Raw genomic sequence first — 24,251 nt, forward strand, 5'->3', positions numbered from 1 at the left:
TCAAAAAAAAAGGTAAGACGTCTCTTCCTCTGATTTTTTTTTCCTCAACCTAATTACTCATTTAGTACAGTACCGACATTAGAGATATTTTGTTTCATGAACAGGGAGTCCATGCATAAAAACATTTAAGAGCACAATAAAAATTTAGGATGTAGGCGACGTTGCTTGTAGCCCCGATAGTTCAGTCTCTGATAAGAAAATGTATTTGCCAACTATTAAATAAATTATATCTGAGGTTTAGACTGATTGCAGTAGCGTTGCTAATATTCAACAACTTATACAAGGGTATCTTTTTGAATTTCAAGTTTGAATATTCAAATATTGAGATTGCAATCTTGGATATTATTTGTGGCAAAAAACTTTTGGTTTTAAACAAGTAATAACATCGGCGTGCTCACATATAATGAATCCCACTTGAAGCGTTTTTCGAAAACTCATCTTAAAAAACGTTGTAGGCGGGAAAACACATTAAACGAGAAATTTCAAGTGTTAGTAAAAGTTAGAATTATGAAAATAAGTCGTACGCAGCGAGAACTTTCCAAGTGGGAACGTTAAACGGAATACACTTTATTTTTGTGAATCCCAGTACTCGATTCCTTTACTACTATTATTTATATTAGTTGCGCAAAAACAAAAATAAGATTCGAAAAATGATCAAAGTTATTGCACTGTAACATATCTTTGATAAAGATGATGAAACACTTTAAAAATATGTCAGAGATGCATGTCTGTTCAATATGATTCGAACCACGATGAAGTGTAAGCAGGTGGACGACGCTAATTATTATAAGTCATTTATAAATTTTGTCAAATTAATTAAAACGCAATTTCCTCTCAATATACCATGTTTGATTACGATCTCAACTATCAACGCGTTCCTGAAACAGTGGAAAAATAAGCGTAATAAAATGAGTTCTTCCTGAACAATTTTTCCCCCTTTCAAGATTTAAAAGGGGAAATTTTATTTTATTTTCGGAAGTCTAAAAAATTACAAGTTGGGGAGCGACTGCATAAATTTTTTTGGAGGGGCCACAAAATTTTTTTGCACCGGGCCGCGAAATTCCTGAGTCCGGCCCTGACCATCAGTTTAGAGAAAAATAATACAATTATGTTGGTTGAGTCACACAAGAAGACAGGAATCAAAAGCGATTGCAGTGTCCTGTTTTTTCTAACTTTCAAGTGGGGTTGGACTGTTCAAATGCGAGAGAGAAAAAAGAGAAAAAAATTGTGTAGGGTATTGATGAGAGACTAATTTCATTAAGGTCCCTACACATGCTCAGTTATACTTGCATAAGCATAACTGCTCGGGTATAACTGAACGGTTCTGTACATCCACACTACTCAGTTATACCTGTGCAGGCAAAGTCTCTAGACCCACTTCTAGGTGATCTGTGGGGATATTTTCATTCTTCTATCGCTTTCTTCGCATCTGTCAATCAATTCAGATTTTTTCAGCGATCGCTTCAAAGTTCAAAATTTTCTAACATGATTTCCACAAATGATGCTTTGGATGAAGTTCAGAGTCATAACTAGACCTGGGCAACCAGGGCACTGACCCAGGGTCTCTAACGAAATGGGCTAATCACAAAAAGTACACTTATTTTGTAGAAATGAATTACCTTTTGGGTTAGATAATACAATTGAACGACCGACGTAGTTGAATCCAAAATTGCAAAAGAACCATGGCTATACGCGTTTTGGAACTATATGAAGTTCCTTCATCAGTAGCAGAAACAAAGAAAAAAGAAAAATATCAAAAAAACTTTTTATAGCGGGAGTTACTCGCTGTGTTGTAGACAAAAGAGTCGAATTCAAAATGTGTAAAAATAAAAAAAAACTATACAAATATATTTTGTATAATTTTTTCCTGTTTAAGGAGGGGCAAGAAAATATCTGCACCTGAGAAGGTGGGCTACGGCCCTGGTATAGTTGGATTGGTTACGGCAGTAAAAGTTATTAATTCCAAAAAAAAAGACTGGTAATGTGGTGAAAAGTTTGGATGAGGAAAAGGCAATAATTTTCGCTCTCTAAATCTCACTTAAAGGAATTGAAATTTACACAGAAAAACTGACATAATTTTCTCAGAGTGGATGAAGATGCCTATTCAAGGCTGTCTCTCGATTGCTCTTCTACTCGTGTTTTTTATGTGTATTGTTGAAAGTACATTCCAGATTCCGAGAATAATCGGGATAAGTAACCTTTTTTAAAATGAAAAAGGCTTTGTAGATTCGTATCCGTGATTATCAGAACATTGATAGAGAGGGAGAAAGAAAAGATCAGATATATATATATAAGTGCATACTCCTATAGTTATATAAAACCATTTCTGAATTCTTCACACATATTGTAAATAACACTCCCCAGTACTAAGTAGCCCCAATAATATACTAACTAGTACTAAAACTCTTCAGTTAAATAGATACCGGATTCTTTTATTCATTTACTTATCCATTAAGCCTATACAACACGTATTGACAAAATAAATGAAATTTTCTCATCAGTTGGTTTGAGAGTTTTTTTTGTTTGTTTCAGCAGATAGGTATTCTTTACTTATTATTATCAGAACATTTTGTTTTATATTTTAGTGCGCTGGTTCAAAGTATTTTTTTGTTTGGCCTTGAAATTATAATTCATAAAATAAATCAGAGGTTCTTATTTATTCAGTATATAGGCTATGCAAAAACAATGAGTTAATCAGGGCCGAAACTAGTGAGGGTTGGGGGGGGGGGCAACTGCCCTGTCTGACAAAATTTAGGGCGGGCAGCAATTTTAGATAGGAACAAAGAACACCGTTATAAAATTATTGAATTTCAAAGTTGGGGGGCAGCAAAAATCCTAGTTATGGCCCTGGAGTGAATTATTTTTCACGTCCTAGTTCATGGAGCCATTGGTTAAGAAACCTTCTACAAATAATAAACAATTAGTTGTGTGTGTCATAATCAAGGGCGTAGCCAGGGGGGGGGACTTGGGGGTCTGGTCCCCCCACCCCGAAATGTGAGAAAATGACCGAAAAAAGGGAAAAAGATGGACAAATCCATTGTTCTGTCACTTTGGTCCCCCCCCCCCGAAATGAAAGTGGTCCCCCCCCCCATGAACGAAATTTCTGGCTACGCCCCTGGTCATAATAGACTGATTTCAGAAAAAAAATTGCTAATTTGAACAATGGTTGAAGTATTTCTAAAATTTTATTTCGATTTCTTTATTCGATATGAAATTGTAAAAAAATAAATATTGTGAAAATTTATGTCATTATAAAAAAAATTTCTAATTTAAAGGCAATCTATCTCCAAAACAAATTACTCAGTTACCATTGTTCAGCTTCGTTATCAGTAATAAAGAAGCGCAGAATATATATATATAAGAAAGGGGGAAAAAACCTGCGCAGTTATACCTGATGGCTCCACACGCCGTCAGTTAACCTGCACAGGCTACCTGAAGGGAATGGTTTTTCTATTCGGTATAACTGTACAGTTATGCCTGCGCAGGTATAACTGAGCGTGTGTAGCCATCGGGTATAACTGCGCAGGTTAATTTCGATATTTTGCGGCAGCCCTGCTTTGGAGTAGTCAGCCAATGGATGACCTTTCAAGCTGGGGGGTCGTAATCAATGCAGTAAAAATTCAGAAAGAATTAGGATTGCTTGACAAAAAAGATATGCCAACTGCTTTTCAGGAAGGGCAAAAAAGCTTAATATGAGCTTGATGGAGATGAAAATCTGGTGATTTTAGTGAAATTTCACTTTTATTTTTTGTTACACAGTATTAGTTTGCCGTTGTGGTGGTCGAGTGGTTATAGTGCCGGACTCGTGATGCGAGGATCCGGGTTCGAACCCCACAGTGGTGGTCGGCTGAAGTTGGTTTTCTGTGGTTCCCAACTTCAAGGCGCAAATGCGAGCCGATCTCCCCGTTAAAAAGTCTCGCCACAGAGAGCAACAGTCCTACAACGCTAAATCATTCAACCATAACACTTCACTCATAGTTAGAAAAACTGGGGGCAGATGACAGTACTACACATAACAAGCATTACACAGAAACAAACTTTACGTCAGGTTGCACTACACGTACACGCACATTCCCGCATGTACCGGCTCGTTGGGGGGTTCCGCGGGGGGGGGGGGGGTGCATGTGTGCTGTAGCAGTAGTAGGTAGGGCCTCCAAAAAATGGCTCGGGGACCCATGATGTTCTTAAGTCAGCCACGTCGTTGGGCAATTTGCCTGTTGTGGCGTTGTATTTGTATTTGTAAGTTGTAAAATTTTTTCAGCATCTTAAAGTGAGTTGTTTCTTTCTCCTTGATGTGAATCTTGAATAAGAATTGACTAAAAAAATAGTATTTTTCTGCATATATATATAATCCTCAGATATGAATTTCGCTATTTTCAGAGAAAAAAGAAGCAGTGTATAACCCCCATGAGAAAATTTCATGCATTAATAATGAAATAATTTTAAGGAATGGGGGTGTGTGTGTTTGCTACGTTTTTATTGTTGATTTTTGTATTTACATCTATATCCTTCAAGAAATATTTTAAAAATTGTTCGTTATAAATAAATTTTTTCAAAGCAATTATAACTAATCAAACCTCTGAGAAAAAAAAAAGCTTTAGACAACTTTACTAACTTTGCCAACTTTTCTAATTCGGAGTAATTATCAAAGTAATTATTACTTCTCTAATATAGTCAACTAGGAAAAAAGAGAAAAGTAGGCGCAAAATAAAATCTGAGGGTTGATGGAGAGGTCCCCCAAGCGTCCGATAATATGGGAATATAAATCAGTCCCACATTTTAGGGAATAGTAGTGACTAGCAATAAACAGTAAATTGCTCCCTCCGACACATCACCCTGGATCAGCACCCAAGGTGGGGAGCGTCCACTACTAGTTTTGCACAGGGCGCCACTTGGTCTAAGATCGGCCCTTAGGATGGGTGAAATGACATCAAAAAGGAGGATGGTTGGTAACCCTAGTTTATTATGCTTCTTCTGGCTGCGTGAAAAAAGTGCCGGGGATACTGATGCTGCCATCTAGCTTCTATCTGTTTCAAATTTATTCTATCTTTTAAATTTTAAATCTATTCCATCTTATAAATTAGAATTTGATTAAAAAATTATGTAATTATCTTATATACCTTAAGAATATAATACATACCCTAGAATATAATACATCTTTTGAATTAGAATTTTTTTTGAAAGAGGATGAGTTTTCACATTTTGCAAAAAACGATTTCCTAGGACAACTGCTTAACCTAAATCATGATTGTAAATGTTGTTAAAATATCGGTTAAGCTCCCTGTACAAATTACCTGTTCCTCCTAACCAGATCATGGCCTGCCGCTCTGTGTCAATGAAGAGATTATAGCAGGGTGGTCAAAGAAAACGTGGGCCCAGTGGCGTATTTACAGGGGGGGGGGGTAAGCGTAGGGTTACCAATCCGTCCTCCTTTAAGACTACATGTCCTCTTTTTTGATGTCATTTCAAGCGTCTTCCTACGTTTCAGAAAATTCACCCTTTTGTCCTCCTTTTCCAGTTTCTGAAACTTTTTTCTGTGGATTTTTTTTTTCTCCACTTTGAAACATATATTTCTTCATTGATATGAGTGTTTTGTGGGGTTTTTCCCTCCACACACATCGACCAATAGCCATCAAAATTTTCAGAATTTTTTCTGTTTCTGCTTTTTTAGTGGTTCTATTTTAAGAGTTGGAGAGAAATTATTGTTGTGGCTGGTTTTATTTGTCGGAATAGTAGCACCATTTATTGGTAAAATTGAGATAAGTGACGTCACTAAGGGTGCATGTGCAGGCATCCTCCTTTTCTGGTAACAATTGCTTAGCAGGCTATAGCACAGGGCTGCCAATTTGAGGAATAAATAGCCAAGAAAATTGGTAGAATGGGAGAAGAGTGGCAAAATTTATATAATCTTCAATAAATCCGCCTCTGTCCAGACAGCTAGGGCCTGGGTCAGTGAGTGATTAAAAAAAGGGCCTAGAGAGTTTGCAAGCATGCGAGTGGGCAAAAGAGTGAATTAGAGCATGAGCAAAATGGTTTCTTTTATAGCTCAACATGCCTTGTTTGGACTAATCCCAGATCTTCTCTTTAAGCCCAATAGAAATTGGGTGGGGCTATCTTGACCCAATAAGTGTACAATGGTGGAATTCAAAACCAAACTGCTGCTGAGTTTAAAGCAACTGTAAAGAGGGGTCCTTGTGTTCCTTTTGTCCAAAATGTTTATCAAATCTTGTTCTGTCCATGGAAAAGAGGGCATTTGAAGTGATCTGATGCTAAGGTAACCAGAGGCGTCAAAATGAAGGAAACATTGGCGATTTTCAGCCCCCCCCCTTATTCACAGGAAGCAGAATGGTGTTTTGCATTGTATATTCATGAATTATTGGGGGGCTCAGCCCCTCACTAAATTAATTGGGGGAGCTGAAATAGCCTCAGCCCCCAGGTTGGGATTTATGGAAAATATGTGAAATGTTTTTAAGTGTGATCTAGGAATTGAGAAAAACGTTTTCTTGATCTGTGCCTACACAATTTTGGCACACTTATTTTTCATATTTTGTACACCTTGTATATATTTATATACCTTTTCAAAATTTTATACTATGCATATGCAGCCATGTATGTGTTTGACTAAATCTTGATTTTTTTTCTGCATTATCTAATTTTTATTTATTGCAATTTTCTTACTGCGCTTAAACTTTTGAAAAAGACTGCATTTGTTCATATAAGTTTTATTTAAAGTGTTATTAAGATATTTAAAAAACTATCTCTCTTTACTACAGATTTTGATCAAGATGGAAGACCAGATAACATTTCATTCCTGATTAAACGCATTAAAGTACACACTACTCCTGATGATGCTGATTATCGTTTTGTTGGAAGTTATGGTGTTGAAAAGTTCTTAGAGTTATTTTCTGAAGATGACTATGATGCTTTCTGCCTTGCTTACATGTTCACTTATAGAGATTTTGAAGGTGGTACATTAGGCTTGGCTTGGACCGGAGATCTTAAAAATGCTGGTGGAGTCTGTGAAAAAAATGGGGTACTTTTTATTTTTTGATTTTGATACTAAATCATACATGCATGAATATACATACATACATTAATCTGGAATTTGTGCTAAATGCAGTTTCAGTATCCGAATTGTATCATTAATGAAAATAAAAATTCTTGTAGCATTTGTTTTCTTCAGAGCAGAACAGATCCCTCTGCTCTGAGACACTATTGCTATCTGTCCAGGATCTGTAAATAAAACAATGATTTTAGCCATTGCCTTTCACAGTTCAAAGAATCCCAATTGTGGACCATGTCAGAAACAACTCCAACCAGTGACCCGATTGGGCTGTTTGTTTTCTCATAGACTGTATTAGATGATACTTGTATTGAAAAATTTTATGGCACCCAGGAGATCATTTACTTTGGTAAGAACTTCAGTTATTAGAAGCATCAAGCAGCTGTGAGCACTTGTTATTTTTCATTGAAATTCAATAGACAAGAAAGTATAAAAAAGGATGAAAGTGGAGTATAGCATGATTTTGTGCTAACATTTCTCATATGGATTTAGCACAGATGATTACACACACATCAAATGCCCCTGTGAATTATTATATACATCTAGTCATCATTTTTAGATGCACAAGTAATTTCAAAGAGGAAATTTTTCAACTAAAGTGATTTCTGTCTAGGTAGACTTCTTTTATTTTTCATAGAAAATAACATTGTCACTGTATATAAAATAATAATGCAAGACAGGTTTGAAAAATTGGCACAGATAAATCTATACAGTTCTACAAAACCTTCTCTATGTGGGAAAGGTTTGTTCATTATATGGGTGTCATATTTTCTCTTAAAGGAGCAGAAGTCATACAGAGTCAAATGATGGCGAAAAATTCTAAAGGAGTTTTAAACGGAATTCTACAAAATATGAATAGCATTATGATCATAGGCAGAGATAGACTTGGAAGTCTGGGAGGCACGATGATGATATCAATTCATTTATACATATATGCATTAGATCAGTCGACTTCGCCTTTCACGCTGGGGGGGGGAGAGGGGTGCCCCGCACCCCCTCCCCCATATCTCCGACCATGATTATGATAAAGAATGACACACTGCTTCATTTTTCAGGCCCACAGGCTAGATCCCTGTCATCCTCTCCCTTGATTCATTTTATCTCGTCTTGATGATTATGGAAATTCTTGCCAAAATAAAATTTCTTGGTCTTGCTGTTATCTTGAGTTACAAAACTTTTCTAGTGGCCTATGTATATAAAAAATAATGATATATTAACTCATTTTATATTTCATATTTTCATTCCAAATTTGATGGCCCAAGCTGGTTTCTGAAAAAAAACAAAAAAACAGAAAATAAGTTACTGCTACCAAATTGTGCTTATTCTAAAAAAAGAAAATCTGAAATAAATACAGCATGTATATACATATATAGTGTAGGTATGTAAACACACATTTGTGTAAATAAATGCACAATTTAGTAAGTCCATATGTAAAAATATGTATAGGCTGCTTCTTACACTGGTTTCCATTAGGGCTGGTCTGATTAATTGATTATTTTTTTATCATGGTTAAAAATTTTAGTTGTCAACCAACTTGATCAATTCAGTTATAATTTTCTAAAATTTGACAAAATCTTGGCATTTAAAAATTTTCAAATTAACTTAATTCAGTTGACTATATTTTTTAAATTGCGTTCCTCAGCATTTGTGCTGAGTGAATTCATAAAAATGGGAAATTTTATGCACAATTTATATTGAAATGAAGAAATCATGATTTCAAAATATTTATAAATAAACTTTTTTTGGCAGAAAAAATTATAAGTTTGAAAAAATAGACTAATGATACATGTAGCATCTGATGATTCGACCAAGAAAAAGCAAAATGCATGGAACATTTTTTTTTCAGTGTACTTACATATAGATAACAAACTTAACACAAACAATTATGAGTCAGTAAGCAGGATCAAAGAACGGTTTTGTAGGATATAGTGTATAAACAAGTGCATGTGCTCACACATATTACCCAAACCCTTTTCATTGTATTTTTCAGTAATGAATGCTGGTAGCTAAATTCTCATGTTTTTATGTGCCTTTTAATCATGCCCTCACATCCTAGAGCAGGGCCCGTAGGTTGATATCTTCTGCGGTCCCCACCACAGACCAAAAGTTTTTCAATTCTAGAAACACTAGCTACCTCTAGTATCATTTAAACATTTTCCAGATATGGGGTGACTTGCATTCAGATTTTAGACATTTTTTGCAGTATCTATCTCCCTTATGAATTAACATTTTTTACTAAAAGTTGTTTCACTAGAGAAAAACGAAGTTTTTAGTTTGTTTTTGCTAGGATAATTGTTTTGCAACTTATAATAGAGAAAAATGAATTCTGAGGTGGTAATACAAAATTAATAATAGTTAATATTATATTAGGAAGTATCTTATTTCTTTTCAAGCAATGCTAAAGAAAATTAATTAATTTTTCAACGAATATTTTCCATTATTTTTCTAAATGGTTTTTTTTTGCACGTATTACTGTGTTGCAGCAATATTTTCCTCGAATTCGCAGGAATTTTTCTCGGGATTTCGGGAAATCATAAAAAATTCCCAAGAACGGGCAGGTGGGAATTCCCTCCTGAAAACCCTAGCCTGAAAGCTCATGTTGCTTTTTTAATGGCCCTGCATCTAGGCTGAATGAATGAACGCCAAACTTATCCTGTTGCCGAGATCTCTTCCAGCCCATTTTCGTAGCAGAGTCTGGAATCTAGGCTGCATTGCAGACCATTTCATAAAAAATTAAAACTGGTTAGCTACTGATTAAAAAGAAATTCGATAAGCATGTTGGGGTAAATTGAGAAGCTATCCATACTTAGAATAAGACAACCATAAGTATTCTTTATGGGCAATGTATAATATTGCATGTATATATACTGTTTCTAGTTTTTGTAATTGAATTTTTATTAGGGTTGTTGTAATTTTGAAGTATGACATCCATATTTGCATGGGCATATGGGCAACTTTTTCTCAGCCACCTCGTTGGGCATTTTGCCTGTTGTGGTGTTGTATTTGTACTTTGAAGTAAGGACTTCCAAAAGTATGGCGAAAATTTTTTATGGTGTAACCATTGACAAAAAAAATAGGCCATAGCTCATGAGTTAACATTTTTTTTCTTTAGCGTGTTTAAAAAAAAGGCTTGCTACATCAAGTAAGGCTTTTGATCAAACTTCTGTTCAGCCAAAACATTTCATTAGCGCAGCAGTATGAGAGCTTCATATTTTTTGTCTTGAAACAGCAGAACAACTTTAGGCATCATGCCATAGTGCATGCCACTGCACCCAGAGATGCCGACAGGAAAAATATTGTGGGGGGGGGGGGCTGAAAGTTGCTGGTCATCCCGTATATGCAGGACTTGAGCATGTATGTAGGAGAGGTAAGGTGCATTGCATCGTTTTTTCCGAAATTATTTTGGGCTCAAATGGCTTCAGCCCCTAGGTTCCAGCACCTATGACTGTGCCTATAGATTAGAGGATCTTGTGTTGAACATGTTTCATGTTTCAAAATAGCAGTACCCCTAGTGGCTTCTGATATATGCTGATACAAAAAATTATTGAGCACCAACTTAAAGTCTCTTTCATATTGATATCTAGCTGAAAGTTTCCCCCAATCAATATCCGGGTAATTGAAATCCTCTAAAATGACAACCCTCTTATACTTACACATGTAGGAAGTTTCATCTTGAAGTTTGATGATGTAGTTTGGATCCCTATTCAGTGGATTGTAACAAACCCCTACAATAAGTTTATGACGTCTTTTGTTTTCAAGCTCAACCCATATAGTTTCAATATCACTTCTCTGCATGTTACAATCTCTAACCTTCAAACATGATTTCATGTATATCAAGACTCTACCCCCTTTTCTATCAGATCTATTTCTTAAAAACGTATCGTATCCAGACATGTGTGAGAAAGATTCATCCCCATCGTTTGTCCAAGATTCATTCTCCATCATTTGCCCAAGATTCATTCTCCATCATTTGCTCAAGATTCTGTAATGACTACAAAATCTAGGCCCTCCACAGCTATCATAATTTCTAAAAAATCTTTCTTATTATCCAAGCTCCTGGCATTTATTAGCACACATTTTAATTTGCCCTGTGATTTAGTGTCAATTGAGAAGCTATCCAAGTCAGAGGTAGGTGATTCCCTGTATACTGTTATTATTATCATTAACTAATCCGCATTCCATCTACGTGGTCTGGGAGTAAAAAACCTGACCTGAGCTTACCGTAAACCTCCCAGACCCCTCCTGTTCAGAATCCCATCCCAACGATTCTACCTATTAGTAAATGCGAGAAGCTCCAAGAACGTGACCCCAATTGAGGATCAAATGTCCTTTAAACCTAAATTGAATAGGTGGATCCTACTCCTATCCTATACCCCCTACTACCCCTTGACAATACTGGAATCACTGCCACATCTGAACCCCACTCCCGAGCGTATAATAGTAAGTCCCGGTACTCTGACAGAGACTCACTAATATTCGCTCATACCTGATTCGTTCCCACCCACAGGATTACCCACAAAGGCAACTTTCGGCAATGAAAAACGTCTCCAACGTTGATCATCTTCCCCCCCCCCCCGAGGAAGATAACAGCGCTCGAAACCCTAAAAACCCCTACACACTCTGTTCCCAGTTCCCTAACCATAGAATCGCAGATGATTAAACCCCTACCACTATTCCCCCACCTCAACCATGACCACCCATTCGCCTTCTAAACTGCTCTAGATCGGGGAGATTGCTACTTCCACAACAGGTGGCTCCATTATATCCGGGCCCTCTGAAACCCTAGCTCTCTCCCGTAATGCTCTGATCTCGAGTTCCAACCTTGTCCTATCCAAACACCCCTTACACTTGAAACTATCAGCTGCTATCCCCCTAGACCAGGAATACCTTCTGTCGCAAGCTCTATACAACACTAATCAAGGTCGAGGCATACAAACACTATTGCAGAAAACTAGGTAATGAGACTGAAAAAATAGGAGTATGAGAAATGTTAACAGGAAATTAAAATAACCTAAAATAGATTATAAAGCAAAATATATGTTAAAAAGAATACAACACACCCCTATGATGTTATTATGAATAAAATAGTATCATAGGCACTGAAATCTGAGGGATCACAGGCTATTTAAACCCTCCTAATAAATTTTGTAAGCTACCTCTCTCTCTCTCACACACAATAATTCATGTATAATATAAATGCACTACTCTTTCTTATGGGCCAGAGTCCTGTAATATATGCAGGATGGGTGGGAACTTTTAGCGCCCCCCTCAAATGCTTTCTTTATGTCAGTGCCTATATGACTTATGTGACCCTGATATCTGTTAATATTGTAGAAAGGGCATAAAAAAACTTTCGATTTCCAGTTACTTCTCTGGTCGTGATTCTCCAGACTTGACCCAAATTAAGAAGATTTGTACCCGACCCTATCAACATTTCTTTTTCTATACACCTTACACCCCACACTTCCAGCAGCTATTGACTGCAGTCTTATTAAATATGGATAAATGTGTCAATTTTCTAGCATCTTATTGTTGTTACTTGCAAGACCATCTTGTTGCAGACCAGACTTCACAAAACCATATTTTGGATATAAGCTTCAAGTCAAATTCATGTGGCTTAACTGTGTATATGCTATATTAATCACGGAATGATCAACATAACCCAGCGGTTCTCAACCTTTTTCACTCGCGGAGCCCTATCCAGTATAATTTCTATGGAGGAGTCCTGTTTGAATCGAAGAGTCCTTTTTTGTACATAATTTTTATGGCAAAAAACCTTGTAGGCCTCTTTTATTAATTTATCTATCAAATTTACTAATTTATATTATTTTCCTTGTGTCGTCGCGGAGCCCCTGGAAGGTGCACACGGAGCCCTTGAAGCTCCGCGGAGCACCGGTTGAGAACCCCTGACATAGCCTATCATTTGTATCATCTAAATTGTAGAAACAAGTGCAGCATCAGAAAACCAAAAACAATAATTTATTTTTTAATTAGTTAATAAAAGACTGATTTTAACCTAATATCTAAAAAATTAAGTTTCTTCTATAATATAGTAAAACTTCAGATTACAAGTAGCTCGGTTTATGAATGTTTTGCAAAACAAACAAAAATTTTAGAATTTTTTAGCAGATTTTGACTTCATAAAGGAGGTGTTTCTTGCAACACAAGTAGTAGGTGTACCAGAGACTCTTAGATAAGCTCTAGTCTCTGTGAAGCTTTGTGTATTCGCCATGTCTGCCAAGCATTGCATGATCACAACTAAGAAGGTGGTGGTTTGCTTTCTCCCACTGTGGGTAAGATTATCTTGATGAGTTAAAAGACCAGACTGAAGACCACTGACTATGGGAGTGGCATTCATAGTACATACTCATGGAAGACTGTCTCACCTTTCTTGTGTGGTGTTAATGCAAACAAATTCAAAGGTGAAATCCTTCACTGTTCTGTATCATTTTGGAAATACTTGAGCCTTTAATATGAAATGAATAAAAAAATACAATAATTTTTAAAATAAATCACCAGCACTTTATCCTTGAAAAAAGTTATAGCTGGTGTGAAGGAGACAGTTTTGGAACCAATCTTGGTTCCAAAAACAAATGTTTTTCAGATTACAAGCACATTCAGGGAACAAATTATACTTGTAAACCAAATTTATATTGTATAACTATATATATATATACACACACATATACGGGGTGATTATAAAAAAACTATCCCGACATATGGGCCCCTAACTATCATACCATTCACAGAAACTGAATGAAATTTTGGCATAAGTTATTTTGAGGTATGCACTCAAGAATGATATGGAAAACAACAGTGTCACTCTAACAGTGAGAAAATTTCGAAAATATCAAATGGCAACACCAAGTTTTTTGTATTGGAATGCGATCTCCATACTGAAAAACACTAAATAGCGTTGGAATGGCACCTGTAGCACGAAAATCCCCGGAGCCAGGCAAGGAAAAAGTAAAAAGGACTTTGCCGTGCACCAGAGCATTAATGTTCGTTTCATTCGTCACACCGTTTCTTCGGCTGAGATCCCAGCGTGATTAGTCCTCCACAAGGTCATGTGGAAAATTTGTGAAACACAATAAAATGCTTTATTTTATGCTGCTTCTCTGTCCTTATTGGTTGTCCTCACTTTTAGCCTATCTACCACCGGTGATTTTCATGCTACAGTTGCCGTTCGAACGCTATTTAGGGTTTTTCACAATGGAGATCGCATTCCAATACAAAAAACTTGGTGTTGCCATTTGATATTTTCGAAATTTTCTCACTGTAACCGTAACTGTTAGAGTGACACTGTTGTTTTCCATATCATTCTTGAGCGCATACCTCAAAATACCTTATGCCAAAATTTCATTCAGTTTCTGTGAATGGTATGATAGTTAGGGGCCCATATGTCGGGATAGTTTTTTTATAATCACCCTGTATTTACTAACATGTTATGCTTTACAGTTATTATCACTTTTTCTTTGAGAATGTTTTATGTAACTTTCAAGATTAAAGTTCTTTTTATTCAATAATTCAAGTATAAGACTGGCATTTTTGTTGCATTATGTTTCTTCTTTTGAATTTAATTTCATTTTGTTATCTTTTGTTATTTCTTTTTTGTTCAGATTATTTTCATTTTCGATTTTTGTTTTTTTTCCTCTGTAGATCCTAAAAATTCTGTGAATCCTAAGCACATAGTTCGAATAGTGATTATAAAAGGAAATCATTTGTGAACCCCTGAATACATAAGATTCAGTTCTAATCAGAAAACAAAACTGTAAGTTGGTTTTTTTTTCCTTCTCTGTTTTGCAATGTGCTATTGCTAAACAATTTGTTTTAATATTTCACAGCATTATCGAGGGAGCTTAAAGAGCTTGAACACTGGAATTATCACATTGCTGAATTATGGCAAACATGTTCCTCCTGTAGTTTCTCATGTTACTTTAGCACATGAAATTGGACATAATTTTGGATCTCCGGTAAGAGTTTTAAAATAAATATAATTCATTTGACTATGTGAACTTATGAAGAAATTTCATTCATACGCAGGATTTTTTCGTGGGGGACAGGGGAGATTATATATTTTGTCCAAAGAGAGGTTTTTACCAAAAAATAACACTGCAATTTCTGTTAAAGGGTGTGGTGTGGAGTGTTAAACCCAAAACCCCTCCCTTGCTTTGCCAATAATACTAAATATCCAAAGTATTAGCCTGAGATATCATATATGTCATAAAAATTTTATCTTTTTTGTTAAAATGACATGAAGCAGAGAGAAAAACTTGTACCTTTAAATTGTGTCGTAAGTATAAAGGTACTTAAGTCACATGATTATTTAGTCATAACATGATATACTGTAATTTCATGCAATAAATCTATCGAAAATTTTGTCTTATCGAAATGACATATTCATGGTACACACTCATGAAAGACTATATCACCTTTCTTGTGTGGTGTTAATGCAAACAGAAATTCAAAGGTGAAACCCTTCACTGTTCCGTATCATTTTGGAAATACTTGAGCCTTTGATACAAAATGAGTAAAAATACAATAATTTAAAATAAATCACCCAGCACTTTATCCTTGAAAAAAAGTTATAGCTGGTGTGAGGGAGACAGTTTTGGAACCAATCATTTGTGTTCCCATTATTTCTTATGACAAAGAAAAATGACATATTAAGAAGTTCTGGTTTGAACTTTCATAAAGTTTCCTTCAACAATTCTTCCAAACAAAATTTTTTTGTGTGATCATTTTACTAAAAAACTCGCATTTTGTGGCTGAAAAGTATCTGTCATTGATTTATCACGGATTTAAGTATTTATTAGTTTTTAATGAATTCCAAAATATTAATGTTTATCATATCTATTCAACTTACCTGTAAATTATTCAAATTATGTCTTTTTATTGTGCTACATTTATTTTTTTTGCACATTAGGGCTAATTAGAATTAGACCAGAAAAACAGTTCATTACTGATCCTGAACAGCAACATTTTGTGAAGTTCCTTTTCTTTAATATTTCTTGCCAAAAAGTTGGTGCACTAACCACTCTGTATTATGGGCTTCCTTTAGTAGCAATGTGCTTTTGCGGTCATCTTGGCACCATTTCTGTTGTACTTCTGTGTCAGGACAAAAGCTGAGGAGTACCAAGCTCATAATACCTCTCAACATAAATTATTTGACATTACAAAACATATAGAAAAAAAACTTGTGGTTGTAAATAGTCCTAACTGATTTCATCTGGAATCAGAGCTGTAACCAAGTTTCAGGTTTATTTTTGTCAGGGAGGGGACAAACATAATTTTGCCTCCTCCTCTGCTGTTGAAGTGATGATTTTATATTATTTTGGTTTTTATTTTCAGTTATTTTGGTATTTTTGTTTCCCCTAAAATTGGCAACTTGGAGCAAGTACTCCTCCCTAGCCTCATAGTTCTGGCCCTTCCTGGGGAGATTGGCCTTTTTTTCACGTTTTGAATTGATGAAAAAATGATTTGGTATTCAGCAGTTTTCTTCTTGAAAATGTTGGAAGGCACATGTATGGTTTTACTTTCTTTTTCTCAAAAACATGTTGTTGAACTAATTGAGAATCCATGATGGACTGCTCTGGTGGTTCCTGCATTGAAATTGAACAAAAAAGTTCGATTATGTGGTGATTATAAAATAACTCCCAATAATGCCATGATCCTTTTTCCATATCCTATTACGGCAGTCCTAGTCATCACTCATAAAGATACCTTCATTGCAGTTCGGAGTGAACGTAGCCCCGGGTCTGTTTAAGAGCATCATTGAGCAATTGCTTGTAGATTTAGAAGGGGTTGTGCCGTATTTCAATGATGTGCTTATGCAACGATGAATGTTGCATTCCCGGATTCATATCGGATCCAGATTGCAAGACAGCAAAATGAAAACATAAGCCATTTCTAACAAAAGTTATTTATTTTTTCCACTATTAACAATTAAATACTTTTAACATTAACAATTAAGTTCACCGGTTCGCTTAACAATATGAATCATTTTTCCCATCTAAATATTTTATGAATAAAAGTTTTTATTACAATAAAATTTTCTAATTTCACCAAAAAAGTTCAGCTCAATATAAAGTTGAGCATTTCAGTCCTCCTTTGATCAACGTGAAATCATCTGCTTTCCTCAGCAGGGCTGGACTTAAAGGGGTGCGAAAGGTGTGGTCGCACCGGGCCACAATTCTTCCAAAAGAAACACTCTTCTTTCTCAACAGATGTTTTGGAAATTTTTTGATTAAAATTTAAGTTTTTTCCCATTAAACTATTATTGATTGTGGAAGGAGACTTTCAGTTTAAAAGCCCTTATAATATCATTTTTAGTGTTATTAGGTATGGCATTAGCTTATTTCAAAGAGGAAAGAGTGTATGCAGGTGGGGTCACATTCTTTACCACCGAAAATGTCAGGCCTTTCTTTTTCCCATTAAAGAATAATAGGGCTATATTACAAACCAAGAAGAAAAAAATGTTTAGGGCACCAAACGAAAAGGGACATCACAAAAGAAATCTAGTAATTTTTTTCCCTTGAAAACCGTCCCTTTCGTTTAAGTTACCATCTGGTCTGGTGCGAGATATCAATACTGTGCACAAGGTGATCCAGCGGTGCTTCTACTATTGATAGTAGCCTGTAGCATAGACATCTCTAGATGATGACTGCCCCGGAGCGAGACAACTTCCACTGCCGTTCAGAGTGTTAATTGCATGCCTTCCTGGGAACCTCTGAACTGTCCCGATGTTTCGCTAGGGAGGCTTGAGAACTTCTTTGAAATTTTCAAACACCACTATCTAAATCATTTTGTCATATATTCCGGAAGATAGATATACAATGTATAAATTCTAAATTTTGGCAATTTTCACTACTGAACTTCCAAAAAAAAGGTAAGACGGCTTCTTAATCTTTTTTTTTCTCCTCAATCTGATTACGCATTCAGTACAGTACAGACAATAGAGATATTTTGTTTCATGAACAGAGAGTTCATTCATCATCGAATGCATAAAAACATTTAAGAGCACAAAGATCTGAAAATTTAGAATGTAGGCTACGTTGCTTGGTAGTTCATGCTCTGATAAGACAATGTGTTTGCCTACTATCATATAAATTATAGCTAAGGTTTAGGCTGATTGCAGCTAGTGTTGTTAATATTCCACAACCTATATACCAGGGCATCTTTTAAATTTTGAATCTGAATATTCAAATATTAGATTGCAATCTTGGATTTTATTTTTGGCAAGAAACTCTTAGTTTTAAACAAGTATTAACATTGAAGAGCTCACATACAAGGAGTCTTACTTATAGCGTTTTCCAAAAACTGGTCATAAAACACGTTGTAGGCAGAAAAAGGCTTCAAACTGGAAATTTCTATAAGTATTAGCAAAAGTTAGAATAATGAAAATAAGTCATACTAAAACGAAACGAGAAAACTTTCTAAGTGGGAACATTGAGCGGAATATACTGTAGTAATTTTAAATTAATCTACATTTTCAAATACAGTTCTGAGTGTTTCAGAATTTTTATTTTTGGGAATCCCAGTATTTGATTCGGGAGCGACTGCATAAAATCTTTTTGGAAGTTGCGCAAAAATTTTTTTCCACTGGGCCACAAAATTCCTAAGCCCGGCCCTGTTCCTCAGTTATAGACGAGAAGCTACATCATAGATGAATCGACTAAGTTCCCAGAGTGGTTATCCAATGGCAGTTTTGGCAAACTGTGTCTGTAATGTACCGGATTACATCCCGGATTTTATTTTTATCTTTCCCAACATAAAGTTAGCTTTTGCGAATGACAACAATGAAACAAACAATATTTTTTCCACTAATATTATTTATTAACATTAAAGTTTTTTACACTTCTTAAAGCTTTAACCAGTTAAAAGGATTAAACATAAACATAAATATTAAAACACAAATATTAAACATAAATTTTTTAGAGTAGCTTTTGTAAATATTGTACATCAAAATAGATTTAGTCTCAACGATCTGTTAGACGGAGTTCATTGCACCTACGCATCAGCTTCTCTAACTGCGTGGATGTCACCGGCCAGTATCCCAAGTAGTTGAGTCTCGAGACGATGTCTGCTCACCGTGATGGAGGTTCTATGACGGCATTAGTCCTGCTCCGCTGTCCCCGTCGAGGTCTCCCTTCTCCATGTGAGGCACACTAGACCAGGTTTCGATGAAGAGTTGAGGTCCTGAAGAGAAAGCTAATTCGCCATCTCTCTCTTCCCACGGCTGTTAGGAACAAGAGCCCTAGGTCCTTGCATTCAACCTAGTTAGACACTAGAACATAACGACGTATAACATATTTTAACACTAGAACATAATGACGTACTCTACACTGAGACGCCTTGTTAAGTGTTGAACTTTTAATGTACACTGCTGGCCACCCAAATTGCAACACCAAGAAAGACAAGAGATATCGCAACAATATTTATTTTGTAGATAACATGTTGACCAAGCATCAAATGATTAAATTTATAGACTTCTGTGAAGTGTGGTTCCTGCCAAAATCAGTAGCCAGAGTAGCCGCCATTGTTGGAGATCACCGCTGCCACACGCCTCAGCATTGATTCAAAGAGACTTTGGATGTGTTCTTGGGGTACAGCAGACCAAGCAGCTTTCACGCGTTGCCAAAGTTTATCTGGTGTGGCAGCTGGGGATGTAATCTGGGTCAATTGTTGAGCAACCATGGACCACATGTTTTCTATCGGCGAAAGATCCGGAGAGCGAGCTGGCCAGGGAAGCAATTCAATCTGGCGATTGACGAAGAACCTTTGGACAATGCGTGCCACGTGTGGTCGCACATTATCCTGTTGAAATATGGCTGTGGGCAAGCCCTGAAGGTAAGGAAGGACAACTGGCTCCAACACCTCAGAGATGTAGCGCTGGCTTTTTAAAGTACCAGCAATGCGTACTAGAGGAGTGCGAGAGTGATATCCAATACCGCCCCATACCATAATACCCGGTGCAGGACCAGTGTGGTGGTGCATAACGCAGCTGTTCAGCATCCTCTCTCCACGGTGTCTCCAGACTCGAATCCGACCATTGTGGTGTTGCAGACAGAAGCGTAACTCGTCAGTAAAGACAATTTCATTCCATTGTGCCGTCCACATCCTTCTTTCATCGCACCATTGGCGGCAGAGACGTCTGTGGTTCTGCGTCAAGGGTAGATGAAGCAATGGACGTCTTGCAGACAGACCACTCTGCTGTAAACGGTGTCGAATGGTACACGCAGACACTGGATGATGCGGTACAGACTGAATGTGCTATGCTATGGTTCGTGATGTGGCTGAGCGATCCGTCACTGCCATACGCCTGTCATCACGTGAAGTGGTGCACTGAGGTGGATGCGATCGAACACGTCGGTCCGTCGTACCCTCCTGCATCCAACGATCACATATCCGCATTACAGTTGTTTGGTTTCGTCCAACACGACTACCGATTCCCCTGAAAGATAATCCACAATCTCGGTAGGCCACTATCCTTCCTCTGTCGAACTCGGATACTTGATCAAAAGATGATCGCTGTTTTCTACGAGGCATAATTGATCGTTTTTTTGAAAAAACCACAAGAAAAACACAATTGCCGTACTTCAAATCGTCGAAATCTCCAATCCTTAAATAGCGCTTTGAAGTGGCGCCACAGGCGCGCGTGATGTGCGTCTGCGCTGAAATTCTAATCATTTGCATATCTCGCCTCCGCTAATACATGTTGTGAATTTCATATTATTTGCATGCTTCCTTCAGGGTGTTGCATTTACGGTGGCCAGCAGTGTATTTTTAGATCTGCCTTTTTCTCTGCAAAGTGGTGGATTTTAAGGAAAAACCTCTGTATTCCAAGAACCAATCAGACAGCAGAATCAATAGCCTGTAAAAACCTAACACGCTGAACAATAAAACTCATTTACATATCATACGGAATAAAACACTATTTTCAACTTTTGACATTTTTTTTTTTTTCAAACCGAGCTTTTTACTACCTAGTGAGTTGTGCCGGAAGTGTAAGTGCGTGTACCTAACAGTCTGAGCTCGTATCTAGTGTTGTGTATGATTTTTCAGTGCTGCCATCTATATCTCAGAAGTGAAGTGAGTGATGTGTAGTGACTGAATATTTGTACTGTTTGTAGGACTGTTGCTCTCTGTGGCGAGACTTTTTAACGGGGAGATCGGCTCGCATTTGCGCCTCGAAGTTGGGAACCACAGAAAACCAACTTCAGCCGACCACCACTGTGGTGACGGTAGGGCTCGAACCCGGGTCCCCGCGATGCGAGTCCGTCACTATGACCACTCGACCACCACAGCGGCAACTTTTGACATATGGAAGTTGGCAACATTGAAGACCTGGCCAGGGTCCGCAACAATAGGCCTATTCTCATGAAATTATTGACCGTGAAGTGGTCCATGGCCCACAGACGGCATGAAAGTGAAAACATTGCACATTTTTCTTGTATAATATATTGCAAAATATTTATCACAATTTGATATTGCACGTTAACATTTATTTTTTGAGTTAGACGATGACTCTGCTGGATTCCCACCAACGATCCACGGGACCCTAAGATTGGGAGAGGAAGGTAATACGACAAGCTCCGGCATCCATCACACAGGTGTAAACAGAATTTATGTGGGACATCTGTAGCCCGACCTCTGGTCCCGTTCTCGCCCGACAGCCAAGAGACCCCACCCCCTGACTGCCAGACTTGGCGAACATAACTGGCCCGAGTCGGAATGCCAGCGGGTACCTCGGGTGGTTTCTGGTAACTGAGAGGTCCCTGGGGGCCTAAACTAGAATTAAATTGAAATGAAGGAATTTGTGAAGGATCCCAGGTCGTCATGTTACATGTCACCTCCAAGCCTTAGTGCATTGTCGTAGAGGATCGCCCAATATTCAGTCATCATCGGATGCTCTCAATCACCATGACTCGACATTGTATCAACTTTTAAATCAACAACAACCACCATATTCAAAGGACCCTATTGTCCTCAATGAGATCGCCCCACTTGGTCTGCAACAGAGCTCAAAGTAAACATTATTTTGTAAAGTACCAGTCGATAAAAGTACCTCTTCACAATTAATTAGCAAATTCACTTCATGTTAGCTTCTGTCAGAATGAGCAGATCGCAATTGACTTGAAAAAGGTATTTATACATTAAGGAACCGTTATTTTTCACAGCATAACCAGATTACCTGTACCTTATGTCTCAGGATACAAAAAGTACATCACAGCCTAAATATCAGCAAAATTTACATATTTCAAATTGAAACAATCAGCACTCCAAAATGACAACAAAAAAACTGAGATGAGTTGGTCACGATCGACCTCCTGGAAAACAAAAAGGTAAATATTTATACATATTCTGACAGGTAAAACAAAATATTTAACCCAAACCACTGATCAGATCGAATCAAAAGTGGACTTTTGTGCAGGGGGGTCTAACGATATGGATCAGGATGTTTCGACGCAGCTCATTGGACCCGAGACACTTGGACTCATACCATTTGGACGCGAGGATGTTTGGATGCCAGACAATTGGCCGGATCATTAAATATTTTTTATTCATTTCATGTGTTCTTTAATAATAAATTTATGAATACTAAAATATAATTGTAATTAATGACATCCTTTTTATTTCATGTTTACTCTAAATATATGAATAATAAAATGACAAAATTATGAGTAAAATAAAATATTTCATATATCACACGATCATTACACATCACATTTGAAAGGCATAGCGAGGGGGGACTTGGGGGTCTGCCCCCCCCCCCGAAATGTGAGAAAATGACCTAGAAAAGGGAAAAAGATGGCCAAATCTATTGTTCTATTACTTTGAACCCCCCCCCACATGAAAGTGGTCCCCCCATACGAAATTTCTGGCTACGACCCTGTTACATTTACATATCAACAACAATTTCATATCACATGATCAATATTACAAATCACAATAATAATACCATTAAGTTATAGCATAAAGTTGTGAGCTATACTTCGTAAGTACTCTATTATCCCTCGATCACTGAAGCTCATCACGATACTGAAAACTCTGTGATGAGTTTTTTGATATTTGTTCCATTTCTTCGGTGGTATGGCACTGCTCAGAAACTCTTCGTAATGCTGATCAGTCAATTTCTGCACAGTCCGGAGGCTGTCTATGAATTTCCACAAAGTTGGGTGGTCAACACCAAATTTGGCTTGCAAGCATAGATGAGCTGCTTCTGCGTAATTATTTGTGCCGGCTTTGTCATTCAGAGTGCCCATATAGCAGAACCAAATTGCTGGCTCAAACAGTAGCTGACTACGGCGATTGTTTCGACAGAATCTTCTGATGTGTCTTCAAAGTAATTTAATACTGGTATTAAACTATCATCAATAGTTGGCACATTGTTAGCTTCATTCACTCCTCATAAAACGTTGATTGCATCCTCCATATTGGCCATAGGAACAAAAGCCAAAGCAGGAGCAGTGGTTCGAATCTGACTTTGAAGTTCTTGAGTATCGATAGCTTTTTGTTTTAAAGTTGTTATTATACGAGCAACCTCAACACCTGCAGCATTGCCCTCATGTTCTGTTTGGAAACTATCTGTAAAAAATTATTATCTGTATCGGTGTACATTATCCCTCAGCACTTGTTGTCATTACAAAGCCTTCTTGAACATCGCCATGCTTTCTTACTAGTTTCGTTAGCAGCATATCTATCAAACCAATAAAGCTGACCATCATGTGCAAAGATTTCTTTGTTGCGTTTCGATAGTATTGCTTCAGCCATGTTGAAATAAACAATGGAAACACATGTTACAATGACTGACGCTTGTAGTGAAATAAGTGCTTCACCCTTTCTCCTTGCGTTGAAACAGTGCGCGGACTGCTAGTGTTGAAACAGTGGCGTCCAAACGCCATGCATCCAAGTGTCTCGCGTCCAATGAGCTGTGTCCATGGCCCCCACATCCTGAAGCAGGGCCCCTAGGCTGGGACCTTTTATGGAATGACATTTATGTTACATTTTTAGACACGTTACTTGCCAGTATATGATATAAATTCAGTATACACCGTTGTGAGCTCGCTCTTATCTTGTTACGTTTTCCATGCACTAACATGTAATCGTTCAGTTATTAAAACTTATATATTCACTTTCTCCTGCCTGTGCATTCTTGGCCACATCTCAACGCATGTGTTCTCACCAT

General features: G+C 37.2%; 1 protein-coding gene across 2 annotated transcripts in view; it reads left to right on the forward strand.

Moving 5' to 3' along the window:
- The window catches only part of LOC149067551 (uncharacterized), a 120,354-nt gene that overhangs the window by 58,971 nt on the left and 37,132 nt on the right, over positions 1-24,251 (forward strand). For both annotated transcript variants that reach the window (XM_089252541.1, XM_089252542.1), the window contains exons 5-6: positions 6,774-7,033; positions 14,908-15,036. In XM_089252541.1, coding sequence (XP_089108667.1) covers positions 6,774-7,033; positions 14,908-15,036 — 389 coding nt within the window. The remainder of the gene's footprint in view (positions 1-6,773; positions 7,034-14,907; positions 15,037-24,251) is intronic.

This window comes from Pholcus phalangioides, unplaced genomic scaffold, assembly GCF_987345545.1.
Source record: "Pholcus phalangioides strain wild (caught in Gottingen) unplaced genomic scaffold, Ppha-v1.0 ptg000029l_1, whole genome shotgun sequence".
Taxonomy (NCBI): domain Eukaryota; kingdom Metazoa; phylum Arthropoda; class Arachnida; order Araneae; family Pholcidae; genus Pholcus; species Pholcus phalangioides.